Below are 14,351 nucleotides of genomic sequence, written 5' to 3'. Positions count from 1 at the left end.
GGCAGGATCATAGTTCACTGCAGCCTCAAACTCCTGGGCTCAAGCGGTCCTCCCATCTCAACCTCCCAGGTAGCTGGGACTACAGACACAAGCTAAAATAATTTTTAAAACACGAGGCAGCTTGGGCCCATGAGTTATTATTTGCCAGCCCCTGTGTTAAGTGAATGAATGAAGCAATTAGAATCATATATTCATATGATAAATGAATAATAATTAATTGATCCCCTACTATGTGCCAGGTGCTGTTCTAAAGCACTGGGGGGACATAAAATAGACAAAAATCCTTGCCTTGACATTTGAGTGGGGAAAACAGGTAATAAGCAAATAACTAAAAACTATGACAGTTCAGAGAGCACTAAGTGCTACGGAGAAAAATAAAACATGAAAGAGAATGGGAAGTTGGGAGGGGGAAATCTATGATTTTATATCTAGAAACAGTGGAAGATCTCTCAGATAAGAAATCTGGGCCAGGCGCGGTGGCTCATACCTGTAATCCCAGCACTTTGGGAGGCCGAGATGGGCGGATCACCTGAAGTCATGAGTTCAAGACCAGGTGGCCAACATGGTGAAACCCCATCTCTACTAAAAATACAAAAATTAGTTGGGTGTGGTGGCGCGTGCCTGTAATCCCAGCTACTCAGAAGGCTGAGGCAGGAGAATCGTTTGGGCCCAGGAGGCAGAGGTTGCAGTGAGCTGAGATCGTGCCACTGCACTCCAGCCTGGGTGACAGAGCAAGACTCTGTCTCAAAAAAAAAGAAAGAAAGAAACCTGGCCGCTGACCATGTGCAGTGGCTCCCATCAGTAATCCCAGCACTTTGAAAGGCCGAGGCGGGCAGATCACCTGAAGTCAGGAGTTTGAGACCAGCCTGGCCAGCATGGTGAAACCCTGTCTCTACTAAAAATACAGAAATTAGCCGGGCATGGTGGCACATGCCTGTAATTCCAGCTACTCGGGAGGCTGAGGCCGGAGAATCACTTGAATCCAAGAGGCGGAGGTTGCAGTGAGCTGAGATCATGTCACTGCACTCCAGCCTGGGCAATAGACAGAGACCCCATAAAAAAAAAAAAAAAAAAGAAAGAAAAAAGAAAAAGGTGCAGTGGCTCATGTCTGTATCCGAGCACTTTGGGAGGCAGAGACGGGAGGATCACTTGAGCCCAGAAGTTGGAGGCTGCAGTGAGCTATGATAACACCACTGCACTCCAGCCTGGGTAATAGAGCAAGACCCCTTCTCCGAAAAAGAAGAGATGGAGAGAGAGAAAGAGAAACCTGAAGGAGATAAGAGAACATTCACAGTGTGTACCTGAGGGAAGAGAAATCCCTGAAGAAGGAAGAGCCAGTGCAAAGGCCCTGAGGCTGGATTGTGCTGGGTAGCTGATGTGGCTGCAGTGCAGAGAGCAATGGGAAGAGAGGGAACAGGGGAGGGCTGACAGGTGGACAGAGGCCAAATGCATAAGCCCTTGTGGGCTACAGTGAGGATTTTGTCTTTTTCACCAAGGGCAATAGGGAACCAGGGAAGGGCTGTGAGTAGGGAAGGGACAGAGATTTCCAGCATCTCTGTGAAAGTCCTGAAAGGTGACATTTCCCAGCACTGGACCAAGAGAGGAGGTCAGTGAATAGAACAGAATGGAGGCTGGGTGTGGTGGCTCACGTCTGTAATCCCAGCACTTTGGGAGGCCGAAGCGGGCGGATCACTTGAGGTCAGGAGTTGGAGACCAGCTTGGCCAACATGGTGAAACCCCATCTCTACTAAAAATACAAAAATCAGCTAGGTGTGGTGGCACTTGCCTGTAATCCCAGCTACTCAGGAGGCTGAGGCAGGAGAATCACTTGAACCTGGGAGGCAGAGGCTGCTGTGAGCCAAGATGGTGCCACTGCACTCCAGCCTGGGAGAGAATGAGACTCTCTCGAAAAAAAAAAAAAAAAAAGAACAGAATGGAATGGAAAGGAAGGGACGGTGCCAAGTGCTGACCTATCCTAGGTGCCCCTCCCGTTGGCCCTAGCAGGCAAGGTAAGAGGAGGTTTTCCAATCAGCCCAACCCATTTTGCTGAGGTTTGCTGTCACCCAGCCCCCTCATCCCCAGCTGAATTTCTCCCCCATGGCCTTGGCTCAGGTCCTTCTCATTCTACATCCCATTGAGATTTCCACAGACCTGCACAGATATATTTAGAGACAGGGTCTTACTCTTTTGTCCAGGCTGGAGTACAGTAGCACAATCATAGCTCACTCACTGCAGCATTGAACTCCTGGGCTCAAGCGATCCTCCTGCCTCAACTTCCTGAGTAGCTGAGACTATAGGTGTGCACCACCATGCCGGGCTAATTTTTTTATTTTTTGTAGAGACAGGACCTTGGTATGTTGCCCAGGCTGGTCTCGAACTCCTGGCCTCAAGCAATCCTCCTGTCTCGGCCTCTCAAATTACTGAGATTACAGGCATGAGCCACCATGCCCCGCCCTAGACCTGCATTCCTGAAACCCCCTCCATACCTGCATTTCTGGAACCAGCGAAGCATTACCCTGAGGTTCTAGGGCACTGACCTCTTTGCGTCCAACCAACCTATCTCCTTTTTATCCCCAGCTCCAGTTTAACCACATTCCTAGTATCCCTGGTAGTTAAATGGAGCCATATGACCAAGTTCTGGCCAATAACAAGAATGGAGGCCGGGCGTGGTGGCTCACCCCTGTAATCCCAGCACTTTGGGAGGCCGAGGCGAGTGGATCACCTGAGGTCAGGAGTTCGAGACCACCCTGACCAACGTGGAGAAACCCCTACAAAATTAGCCAGGTGTGATGGTGCATGCCTGTAATCCCAGCTACTTGGGAGGCTGAGGCAGGAGAATCACTTGAACCCGGGAGGCGGAGGTTGCAGTGATGCAGTGAGCAGAGTTCGTGCCATTGCACTCCAGCCTGGACAACAAGGGCAAAACTCCGTCTGAAAAAAAAAAAAAAAAAAAGAATGGAGGTGATAGCACCACTTCCAGGCCTGGCAAATTCTTTCATAGCGCTCTTTCCCCAGTAGAAAAGACTCCAAGGGCCTTCGGGAAGCTAAGACCATGAGATGATGGAGCCTCTGCCCTGGAGAGACTTTAACACAGAGCCCTCCTCCTCCAACCCCCAAAGTTGACCCAAACTGAATTGTGACATGAATAAGAAATAAACTGTCACTATCATTGAAGTCATATAATTTGGTTTTGTGTTTTGAGGGTTTGGGTTTTTTTTGTTTGTTTTTGGTTTGGTTTTTTTTTTTTTTTTTTTTTTTTGAGACTGAGTCTTGCTCTGTCACCAGGCTGGAGTGCAGTGGCGCGATCTCGGCTCACTGCAACCTCCGCCTCCCAGGTTCAAGCGATTCTCCTGCCTCAGCCTCCCGAGTAGCTGGGACTACAGGCGCCTGCTACAACGCCTGGCTAATTTATGTATTTTTAGTAGAGACGGGATTTCCCCATATTGGCCAGGCTGGTTTCAAACTCCTGACCTCATGATCTGCCTGCCTCGGCCTCCCAAAGTGCTGGGATTACAGGCGTGAGCCACCGCACCCAGCCTTTTTTTTTTTTTCTTCTGAGACAGGGTCTCACTCTGTCACCCAGGTTGGACTGCAGTGGCACGATCATAGCTCACTGCAGCCTCCAATTCCTGGGCTCAAGCGATCCTCCTGCCTCAGCCTCCTAGGTAGCTGGGACCATACGCACATGCCACAATGCTCTGCTAATATATATATATATTTATATATATGTAATTTTTTTTTTGTAGAGATGGGGATCTTGTATGTTGCCCAGGCTAGTCTCGAACTCCTGGCCTCAAGCGATTAGCCTGCCTTGGCTTCCCAAAGTGTTGGGATTATAGGTGTGAGCCATTGTGCCTGGCAAAATAATGCAATTTGTTGCAGCAGTTAACATACATACCCTGACTTATATACCATTGCCTACAGGCAGCTCAGACTCAATGGAATTAAACTAACAAAAATAATGACTCTCTTTCATTTAGCACTCACTATATGTTAATTGCCATGCTGGGAATTTAATTTACCTTATCATGTTTAATCCTCACACAACTCTGAAATAAAGGTACTGTCAACATTTCCATTTTATTTATTTATTTATTTATTTATTTATTTATTTTAGATGGAGTCTCACTCTGTCGCCTGGGCTGGAGTGCAGTGGTGCAATCTTGGCTCAGTACAACCTCCGCCTCCCGGGTTCAAGGGATTCTTCTGCCTCAGCCTCCCGAGTAGCTGGGATTACAGGTGCCCGCCACCACACCTGGCTAATTATTGTATTTGTAGTAGAGTCGGGGTTTCGCCATGTTGGACAGGCTGGTCTTGAACTCCTGACCTCAGGTGATCCACCCACCTCAGCCTCCCAAAGTGCTGGGATTACAGGCGTGAGCCATGTGCATGGCCAAAATTCTCATTTTATAAATTTCCTATTTTATAGATAAGATAATCAGGGATCCAATAGGTTAAGTAATTATTTTTTCTCCGAGACCACAAAGCTAGCAAATACCTGACTTGCAATTTAAGTCGACCTATATATAAAGAGCTCCTGAAAATCAGTAAGAGAAGCCTGTAATCCCAGCACTTTGGGAGGCCAAGGCGGGCGGAGCACTCGAGGTCAGGAGTTTGAGACCAGCCAGCCCAACATGGCGAAACCCTGTCTCTACCAAAACTACAAAAATTAGCTAGGCATCTTGGCACACGCCTGTAATCCCAGCTACTCGGGAGGTTGAGGCACGAGAATCACTTGAACCTGGGAGGCGGAGGTTGCAGTGAGCTGAGATCGCACCACTACACTGCAGCCTGTGCAACAGAGAAAGACTCAGCCTCAAAAAAAAAAAAAATCAATAAGAGAAAAGGTCAGTAGTTCTGGAAAGGGCAACAATAGTAAGCAAGTGATATGAACAGAGATTATATCACAGGAAGAAAATATAAATAGCTCTTAAACATAAGGAAAGAGGCTCAGCTTCACTCAGAATAAGAGAAAATGTAAATTGAGACTTAATGAGCTCCACTGATTTCCCATCCAGCTGGCAAAACTCCAGAATCTTGGCAACAGAACCATCTGTCGGGGAGGCGGCAGAGAAGCCAGTCCTCTGTCTGGCATGTGGTGGTATAATTGAAATAACTCATATGGAAACAATCCCAGACGGATAACAATTTGGCAATATCTATCAAAAACACAAAGATTGGCTAGCACTTCCGTTGACAAAATAAAACGTCTTAAAATTTGAAAAATAAAAACACAAGGACTGGGTGGGGCACGATGATTCACGCTTATCATCCCAGCACTTTGGAAGGCCGAGGTGGGAGGATCTCTTGAGGCCAGGAGTTTGAGACCAGCCTGGGCAACATGGGGAGACCCCCATCTCTACTTTAAAAAATAAGGGGCTTGGTGGCATGCACCTGTAGTCCCAGCTGCTTAGGAGGCTGAGGCAGATGGATCACTTGAACCCAGGAAGTGGAGGTTGCAGTGAGCAGAGGTCATGCCAATGCACTCCAGCCTGGGTGACAGAGCAAGACACTGTCTCAAAAGAAAGATAAGAAATCTTTGTATAAAATATGGTATAAATGATAAGAAATCGCCTGGGCATGGTGGCTCGCACCTGTAATCCCAGCACTTTGGGAGGCTGAGGCGGGCAGATCACCTGAGGTCAGGAGTTCAAGACCAGCCTGGCCAACATGGTGAAACCCCGTCTCTACTAAAAATACAAAAAAAATAGCCGGATGTGGTGGCACATGCCTGTAATCCCAGCTACTCGGGAGGCTGAGGCAGGAGAATCTCTTGAACCCAGGAGGTGGAGGTTCCAGTGAGCTGAGATCACATCATTGCACTCCAGCCTGGCGAATAGAGTGAGACTCCATCTCAAAAAAAAAAAGAAAAGAAAGAAAAGAAAAGGAAAAGAAAAGAAAAGAAGCCTTGTAACGCAGTGGTAAGTATTCAGTGCAGTCCCGTGCTGTACAGGTTTGTAGCTAGGAGCAATAGGTTATACCATATAGCCCAGGTGTGCAGTACGCTGTACCCTCTAGGTTTATGTAAATGTACTCTATGATGTTCACACAACTATGAAATCATCTAACTACGCATTTCTCAGAACAGATTCCTTTTACTAAGCAACACACGACTGTATATGCAGCTGAATACTTTTCTAGGTTCTTTATAATAATACACTCATCCCCCACAACAATGCTGTAAATAGGGATTTAGCATCCTCATTTTACAAATGAGAAACCAGGGAACGGAGAGGTTTACTAATGTTCCCAAGAGCACACAGCAGAGGAGCTGGAAAATGATTCATGGATGAGGTTATTATTATTTTTTAGAACCTATAATTGGGCCAGGCACAGCGGCTCACACCTGTAATCCCAGCACTCTGGGAGGCCAAGGCGAGCGGATCACCTGAGGTCAGGAGTTTGAGACCAGCCTGGCCAACATGGCGAAACCCAAAAATTTTTAGTCTCCACTAAAAATACAAAATTAGCCGGGCGTGGTGGTGGATGCCTGTAATTCCAGCTACTCGGGAGGCTGAGGGAGGATAATCGCTTGAACCCGGGAGGCAGAGGTTGCAGTGAGCCAAGATCGCACTACTGCACTCCAACCTGGGCAACAAGAGCAAAACTCCATCTCAAAAATAATTAGTTAGTTAATTAATTAAAAGAAAACATTTTTCATGATGTGCTTATTTCACATTGCACGCCTGTATCAAAATAGCTCGCGTACCCCATAAATATATATCTACTATGTACCCATAAAAATTAAAAATGTTTTTAAAAATTTAAAAATCTTAGGCGTGGTAGCATGCGCCTGTAGTCCCAGTTACTTGGGAGGCTGAAGTAGGAGGATCACTTGGGCCTGGGAGACTGAGAATGCAGTGAGCCCTGATCGAACCATTTGCACCACTGTGCTACACCGTGGGGGACAAAGCAAAACCTCGTCTCAAAAAAAAAAAGAAGCTTCAGTTGTAGAATAGGGAAATTATTTTCCCCCACTTTACTTTTATTTTATTTTATTTTATTTTATTTCATTTCATTTCATTTCATTTCATTTTTGACATGGAGTCTCACTCTGTTGCCCAGGCTGGAGTGCAGTGGTGTGATCTCAGCTCACTGCAACCTCCGCCTTCCGGGTTCAAGTGATTCTCCTGCCTCAGCCTCCATAGTTACTGGGATTGCAGGCGCATGCCACCACACTGAGCTAAGTTTTGTATTTTTAGTAGAGACGGGGTTTTACCGTGTTAGCCAGGCTGGTCTCGAACTCCTGACCTCAGGTGATCTGCCCGCCTCGGCCTCCCAAAGTGCTAGGATTACAGGCATGAGCCACCGCACTCAGCCCCCAGCTTTATTTTATTTTTATTTTTCATTTTTATAGAGACGAGGTCACACTCTCTTGCCCAGGCTGGCCTCTAACTCCTGGACTCAAGCAATCCTCCCGCCTCGGCCTCCCAAAGTGCTGGGATTAGAGGCCTGAACCACCGCATTCAGCCAGGCCCCTCCCTGGTTTAGACTAATGTCTAGCACAGGGCAAGCAAAATGTAAGTCTTTCTTAAAATAAATGGAATACACAGTCATGTTATAAAGAATAATTATAATCTCTACAGACTGACTTGGAAAGACTGCCAAGGTGATTAGTGAGGAAAGCAAGCATAGATCAGTGAGTGGCATGTGTCATCTTTCCTGTTATGGGAGGATGAAGATAAGAACCTCTATTCTGGCCGGGTGCAGTGGCTCATGCCTGTAATCCCAGCACTTTGGAAAGCCAAGGCGGGAGGAATTGCTTGAGGCCAGGAGTTCAAGACCAGCCTGGGCATCATAGCAAAACCCATCTCTACAAAAAATAAAAAATTAGCCAGGTATTGCTGGTGCACACCCGTAGTCCCAGCTACTCGGGAGGCTGAGGCAGGAGGACTGCTTGAGCCCAAGAGTTTGAGGCTGCAGTGAGCTGTGATCATACCACTGCACTCCAGCCTGGGTGACAGATCGAGATCCTGTCTCAAACAACAGACAGACAAACAAAAAAATCACCCAGGTATGCTGGTGCGCACCTGTAGTCCCAGCTACTCGGGACGCTGAGGCAGGAGGGTTGCTTGAGCCCAGGAGTTCGAGGCTGCAGTGAGCTGTGATCACACCACTGCTCTCCAGCCTGGCCAACAGAGCAAAACTCTGTCTCTTAAGAAAAAAAAAAAAAAAAAGTAGAGACAGGGTCTCACTATGTTACCAGGCTTTGAACTCCTGAACTCAAGCAATTCTCTCATCTCGGCCTCCCAAAGTGCTGGGATTACAGGCATGAGCCACCACACCCAGGCAAAATAGGGTTTTGTTTTGTTTTCTTTTTTGAGACAAAGTCTCTCTCTGTTGCCCAGGCTGGAATGCAGTGGTGCCATCACAGCTCACTGCAGCCCAGGCTTAAGTGATCCTCCCCACTTATCCTCTCAGGTAGCTGGGACCACAGGCGTGAGCCACCACCCAGCCTTAAAAGGTGCCATTTTTATCTATGTTTCACAGATGGAGAAACTAAAGCTCAGAGAGGTGAAACCAGGAAGTGGTGGTACCAGAATTTGAACCCAGGTGTGGCTCTCCTGAGCCACCACCCAACCCACTCCCCAGTCCACCCCCTACTCTAACTGTCCCACCCTCTGGGGCTGGGGACCTTAACATCATCTTGGCCCCAGCAGCTGCCCACATCCTAGGTCTAACCAGCTCCCATGTCCTGGTGGATCTTTCCAACAATCTGTTCTTTCCTCTCCAGTCTCTTGGCCTTCAAGTTCCATCTCTGCAGCCCAGATTTTGGATTTCAAGAGCACAGTGGTGGCTGGGCGTGGTGGCTTATGCCTGTAATCCTAGCACTTTGGGAGGCCGAGGCATGTGGGTCACTTGAGGTCAGGAGTTTGAGACCAGCCTGGCCAACGTGCTGAAACCCCGTCTCTACTAAAAATACAGAAATTAGCCAGGCATTGTGGCACGCATCTGTAGCCCCAGCTACTCAGGAGGCTGAGACAGGAGAATCACTTGAACCCGGGAGGAGGAGGTTGCAGTGAGCCAAGATCATGCCGCTGCACTCCAGCCTGGGCAACAGAAATTAGCCAGGCGTGGTGGCGGGCGCCTGTAATGCCAGCTACTCAGGAGGCTGATGCAAGAGAATTGCTTGAACCTGGGAGGTGGAGGCTGCAGTGAGTTGGGACAGTGCCACTGCACTCCATCCTGGGAGACAGCAAGGCTCTGTCTCATTTAAAAAAAAAAATTCATAATTGAGAGTTGGGTGTCTTGGTATAGCTGTGGCTTCTTATGATGGTATCATTCTCTCCCTGGGCCTCAGATCTCAAGGGGACCAGCCGCTTGGAGATTCATCCAACCTGACCTCCTGCACCATTCCTACCAGCTGGGCCAGTCGCTGCCCTGAACATACAGGCACTGACTGGCTCCTACCTCAGGGCCTTTGCACTGCCAGTACCCACTGTCTGGGACACCATTTCGCCAGATCCACATGGTTCATTCCTTAATTTTCCCCAGGTCTCTGCTCCAATGTCACCTTACTACTAGCCCTCCTCGTCAAAGTGCCCCCTGCATACCCTGTTCCACTTTGTTTTCTCCAGATGAGTACACACGACCTCCTGATGACTTACACATTGTCTTATTTCCTCACTGTCAGCCTCCCCCACTAGAATGCAGGCTCCTCAACAACAGGGGCTTTTGTGTGTGTGTGTGCTATTCTCACTGTCCCCAGCACCAAGAACAGGGCCTGGCAGACCTTGTCATTGTTGGATGGATGGATGGGTGGATGGATGGATGGATGGATGGATGGATGGATGGATGGATGGTTAAACAGATAAGTGGATGGATGGGTAGATGGATGGATAGATGAGTAGATGGGTGGATGAGTGGATGGATCGATGGGGTGGGTGGGTGGATGGATGGATGGATGGATGGATGGATGGATGGATGAGTAGATGGATGGATGGGTCGGTGGGCGGGTGGATGATAGAGAGATGAATGGATGGGCCGGGCGTAGTGGCTCACACCTGTAATCCCAGCACTTTGGAAGGCTGAGGTGAGCGGATCACAAGGTCAGGAGTTCAAGACCAGCCTGGCCAATATGTTGAAACCCCATCTCTACTAAAATATAAAATTAGCTGGGCGTGGTGGCGGGTGCCTGTAGTCCCAGCTACTCGGGAGGCTGAGGCAGGAGAATTGCCTGAACCTAGGAAGCAGAGGTTGCAATGAGCCAAGATCATGCCCCTGCACTCCAGCCTGGGTGACAGAGTGAGACTCCATAAAAATAAATAAATAAATAAATAAGAAAGATTAGTGGATGGATGGATCCATGGGTAGATGGGTGGGTGGGTGGGTGGATGGGTGGATAGATGGATGGAAAAGTAGATGGATGGATAGATTGATAGATGGATAAATGAGTGGATGGATGGATGGGTGGATGGATGAGTGGATGGACGGATGAGTGGGTGAATGAGTGGGTGGTTGGATGGATGGATGGATGGATGGATGAGAAGATGGATGGATAGATGAGTGGATGGATGAATGGATGGATGGATGGATGGATGGATGGATGGATGGATGATGAGTGGATGGATGAATGGATGAGCAGATGGATGGATGGATGGATGGATGGATGGATGGGCAGATGGATGGATAATTGGAGGGATAGATGAGTGGATGAATGAGTGGGTGGGTGGATGAATGGATGGGTCAATATGTTCTTTCCACCCTCTTCCCAAGAAACAACTGAGAAAAAAGAGGACTCTGAAGAGAAATGACAGAAACTGGGAAGAATTCTCATTCCAGCCTGCACACCTTTATTTATGCCATTTCCTCCACAGAAGCACCTTTCCTTTTTCCCTCTACCCTTTCACATCCCATGGGGCATTCACAGCTCCAGCTTCAATCTTTGGACAGTTAGGCACCCAGAAACCCAGAGATGTTGTTCCTGTGGCAGCTTCCTCTGGCTTCTTGTCGAGACCTTTTACCTTCCCTCACACGTCCCCACTACATACCAGACACAGGGCCGAGCTTCAAAGGGCAACAAAATGGGTAGGGGCAGGAATGTGCCCCCTCCCAGAGGGAAAGGGTCTGGGTACACCCCTGCCCAGCCTGCAGCCTGATACAGCTGGGCACAGGAAGCCAGAACAATGAGAAAAACTCCTATTTACTCTTCAAAACCCCAGCACAAATGTCCCCTCTTGCATAAAGCCTGACCCCACCTGGGTTCCCATTGTTCCCTGTTACAGAGGATTAGGACTGTATTTGGAGTGCAGCTGCTCTCCCAGGGATTAGCATCATGCACCCTCACCCTTCATCCAAAAACTAGCTTTAGCTAAGACACACACAGGAATGGAAGTTCATCCTTAAGTCTATCCACTTTCCCATTAGCTGCTATTGAAGCATCACAGAGGCCTTGACTCCCTGCCAGGTCTAACAGATGGGGCCTAACAGATCCCATGACTACTTCCTCATGCCCTAGAAACCAGAAGATTAAGCAAATGTAGGCAAAGCTGGGATGGGCTGTGGCCGGAGGATGGATGCTTAGGTTGGTACAGGGAGCGCCTTCTCCTTTCGGGAAGCCCTGTCCCAGCTGAGGATGGTGTAAGCCCCTGGCACTGAAGAAACAGAAGGGCCGGGCAAGGTGGCTCATGCCTGTAATCCTAGCATTTCGAGAGGCTGAGGTGGGCAGATCACCTGAGGTCAGGAGTTCAAGGCCAGCTTGGTCAACATTGCAAAACCCCATCTCCACTAAAAATACAAAAAAAAAAAAAAAATTAGGCAGGCATGGTGACGTGTGCCTGTAGTCCGAGCTACTAGGAAGGCTGGGGCAGGAGAACGGCTTGAATGCGGGAAGTGGAGGTTGCAGTGAGCCAAGATTGCACCACCACATTCCAGCCTGGGTGACAGAGCAAGACTCCGTCTCAAAAAATAAAACATAAAATAAAAAAAAAATAAAATGAAACAGAAGGAGCGGCCGGGCGCGGTGGCTCACACCTGTAATCCCAGCACTTTGGAAGGCTGAGGTGGGTGGATCATTTGATGTCAGGAGTTCAAGACTAGCATGGCCAACATGGTGAAACCCTGTCTCTATTAAAAATACAAAAATTAGCCGGGTGTGGTGGTGTACGCCTGTAATCCCAGCTACTCAGGAGGCTGAAGCAGGATAATTGCTTGATCCTGAGAGGCTAAGGTTGCAGTGAGCTGAGATCGCACCACTGCACTCCAGCCTGGGTGACAGAGTGAGACCCTGTCTTTAAAGAAAAAAAAAAGGCCGGGCACAGTGGCTCACACCTGTAATCCCAGGACTTTGGGAGGCCGTGGCGGGCGGATCACAAGGTCAGGAGATTGAGACCATCCTGGCTAATACGGTGAAACCCCGTCTCTACTAAAAATACAAAAAAAAAAAAAAAAATAGCCGGGCATGGTGGCGGGCACCTGTAGTCCCAGCTACTCGGGAGGCTGAGGAAGGAGAATGGCATGAACCTGGGAGGTGGAGCTTGCAGTGAGCCGAGATCGCGCCACTGTACTCCAGCCTGGGTGACAGAGTGAGACTTCATCTCAAAAAAAATAAAGTTAAATAAAATAAACAGAAGGAGTAAAGGCCCATGGATCTCTTCCACCAATGGCCCTGCCCCTGAAAACCACCCCCCAGGAACCCCCATGGGCCCATCTCCATTAACTTATCCTCCCAGCCCCTCATTTGCAGGGCCAGCCTGAGGACCAGATGGGAGCTGTCCCCTCAGACCTCAGGGCAGGACTGTGTCCCCCAGGCCCCAGGATAAGGCTGTATCTCCTTTCATCCCAGAGGAGATGGGACTCCACCAGCCCTGCCCCGTCCCCCGTTCCCACCCAGCAGCCCTGGGGAACCAGACAAGATGCTACAGAAACATAATGCAGCCACATCACACGCCCACCCAACCACATTCAAATAGGGATTTGAATATATTTCCTGAGCCAGCCTCATACAGCCACAGTCAAATCTGCCACCACCCCTCCAGCCTGGGCCCCTGCAGAAATCCCTGCCGAGAAAATGCAGCTCTTCCAAGCACCAAGACCTCAGGACCCCACTCTCTGAGCCCAGGACTGGGCCCTGCCTTACTATCTCCTCTGAGATGGATACAGGGAGGAAGCTCAGATCCCAGGGGCTGCAGCCCCCCACCTGCCCCATGCTGCCCCAGGCCCAGGCAGGAAGCCAAGGGGAAGGAAGATGTAAGGGGAAGGAAGGGGCCCAGGGCCCGGGAGGAGGAGACACATGTGGGGGAAGATGTTGGCGGAGGCTCCTCCCCCACATCCAGACTCTGGGGGTCAAAGGAGTCCAAAGCCTCAGGTAACCCAATGGCCACCCTGGGGGTTCTGGGGAGCTCCCCCGAGACCTCTGGTTGGTCCCATTTGGGGGCATGAACCACAGTAGAGGCAGCCTGGGGCTTAAGAGAGTTAACCCCTAGTTTGCCAGTTCTCAGCCCAGATGCGGGCCAACTCAGGGCCCGTGAACCCACACAGGGGGCCTGTTAAGGTTGGGGAGGCCACTCCAGAATCTCAGATTGTGACCACCCCCTGGGCCAGCCCTGGACCTGTAAGCATATTCCCTCTCCTTTGCAGGCCCAGAGGTGGAGCACGTCAACCCCTCGACTGTCAGCCCCGGGGAGGACCCCCGTCTCCAACCCTCAGCACACCTGCCCGTGGAGGGCTCACCTGGGACATCTGGGGGCGCAGGTTGACCTCACGCAGGTTGATGGCATGGGGTAGCAGGTTGTTAAGCAGCTGACACAGAAGGACACCATCCCGGAGGGCCTGGGCCAGTTCACACACCTGAGCCCCATCCCAGGTCACGCGGTGGCTGGGTGGCAGCACCCGGCACTGGATGAGCCAGTGAGTGCATTGGCGCCACAGTTCCATGGCTGCCGCCTGCCCAGGGCCAGCCGTGCACCCTCGCGGCCTCCACCACCCACCCGCCCGCACGCCTGCCCTGCTCGCCTGTGGAGCGACAGCTAGTGCTACCACTTCCTCTTCTTTGCCTGTAACTGTCGCCCTGAGAGGGGGTGGAGGAGGAGGAGCCATGGGGCAGCGGGGAGCTGGGGGAGCACCTGCAGCCCAGCCCCACCCCACGCCTTCCATGCAGAATCTGACATCTCTTTCTTCCGCCCACTCGACACAGGCCTGGGCACGGGGAGTTGGGGGGCTGGGGAAGTCAGGCCAGCTAGACTATGAGATGGGTGAGCTTCCTCCATATGCAGACAGTGGCAGTGACACTCTGAAATATACCCAGAATTCACCCACTTCTCACCCCCTCCTCTGTCTAGTCCAGCCCCATCATCACTCAGCTGGTCTCCTGGCTCCAGCCCCCATCCCCCACAGTCTCTCCTCCCTGCAGC

General features: G+C 50.1%; 1 protein-coding gene across 3 annotated transcripts in view; it reads right to left on the bottom strand.

Moving 5' to 3' along the window:
- Window positions 1-14,100, bottom strand: part of VAV1 (vav guanine nucleotide exchange factor 1) — an 84,716-nt gene extending 70,616 nt beyond the window's left edge. For 2 of the 3 annotated variants that reach the window (XM_055240211.1, XM_055240212.1), the window contains exon 1: window positions 13,672-13,976. In XM_055240211.1, coding sequence (XP_055096186.1) covers window positions 13,672-13,875 — 204 coding nt within the window. In that variant the 5' untranslated portion in view covers window positions 13,876-13,976. Of the gene's footprint in view, window positions 1-13,671 lie in introns of all 3 variants that reach the window. The other variant, XM_055240210.2, reaches the window with a different exon arrangement.
- Between the last annotated feature and the right edge of the window lie 251 nt (window positions 14,101-14,351).

Source organism: Symphalangus syndactylus, chromosome 13 (assembly GCF_028878055.3).
Source record: "Symphalangus syndactylus isolate Jambi chromosome 13, NHGRI_mSymSyn1-v2.1_pri, whole genome shotgun sequence".
In the NCBI taxonomy this organism is placed as follows: Eukaryota; Metazoa; Chordata; class Mammalia; order Primates; family Hylobatidae; genus Symphalangus; species Symphalangus syndactylus.
Note: the sequence above shows the minus strand (reverse complement) of the source record. Positions and strands in the feature narration are given on the sequence as shown.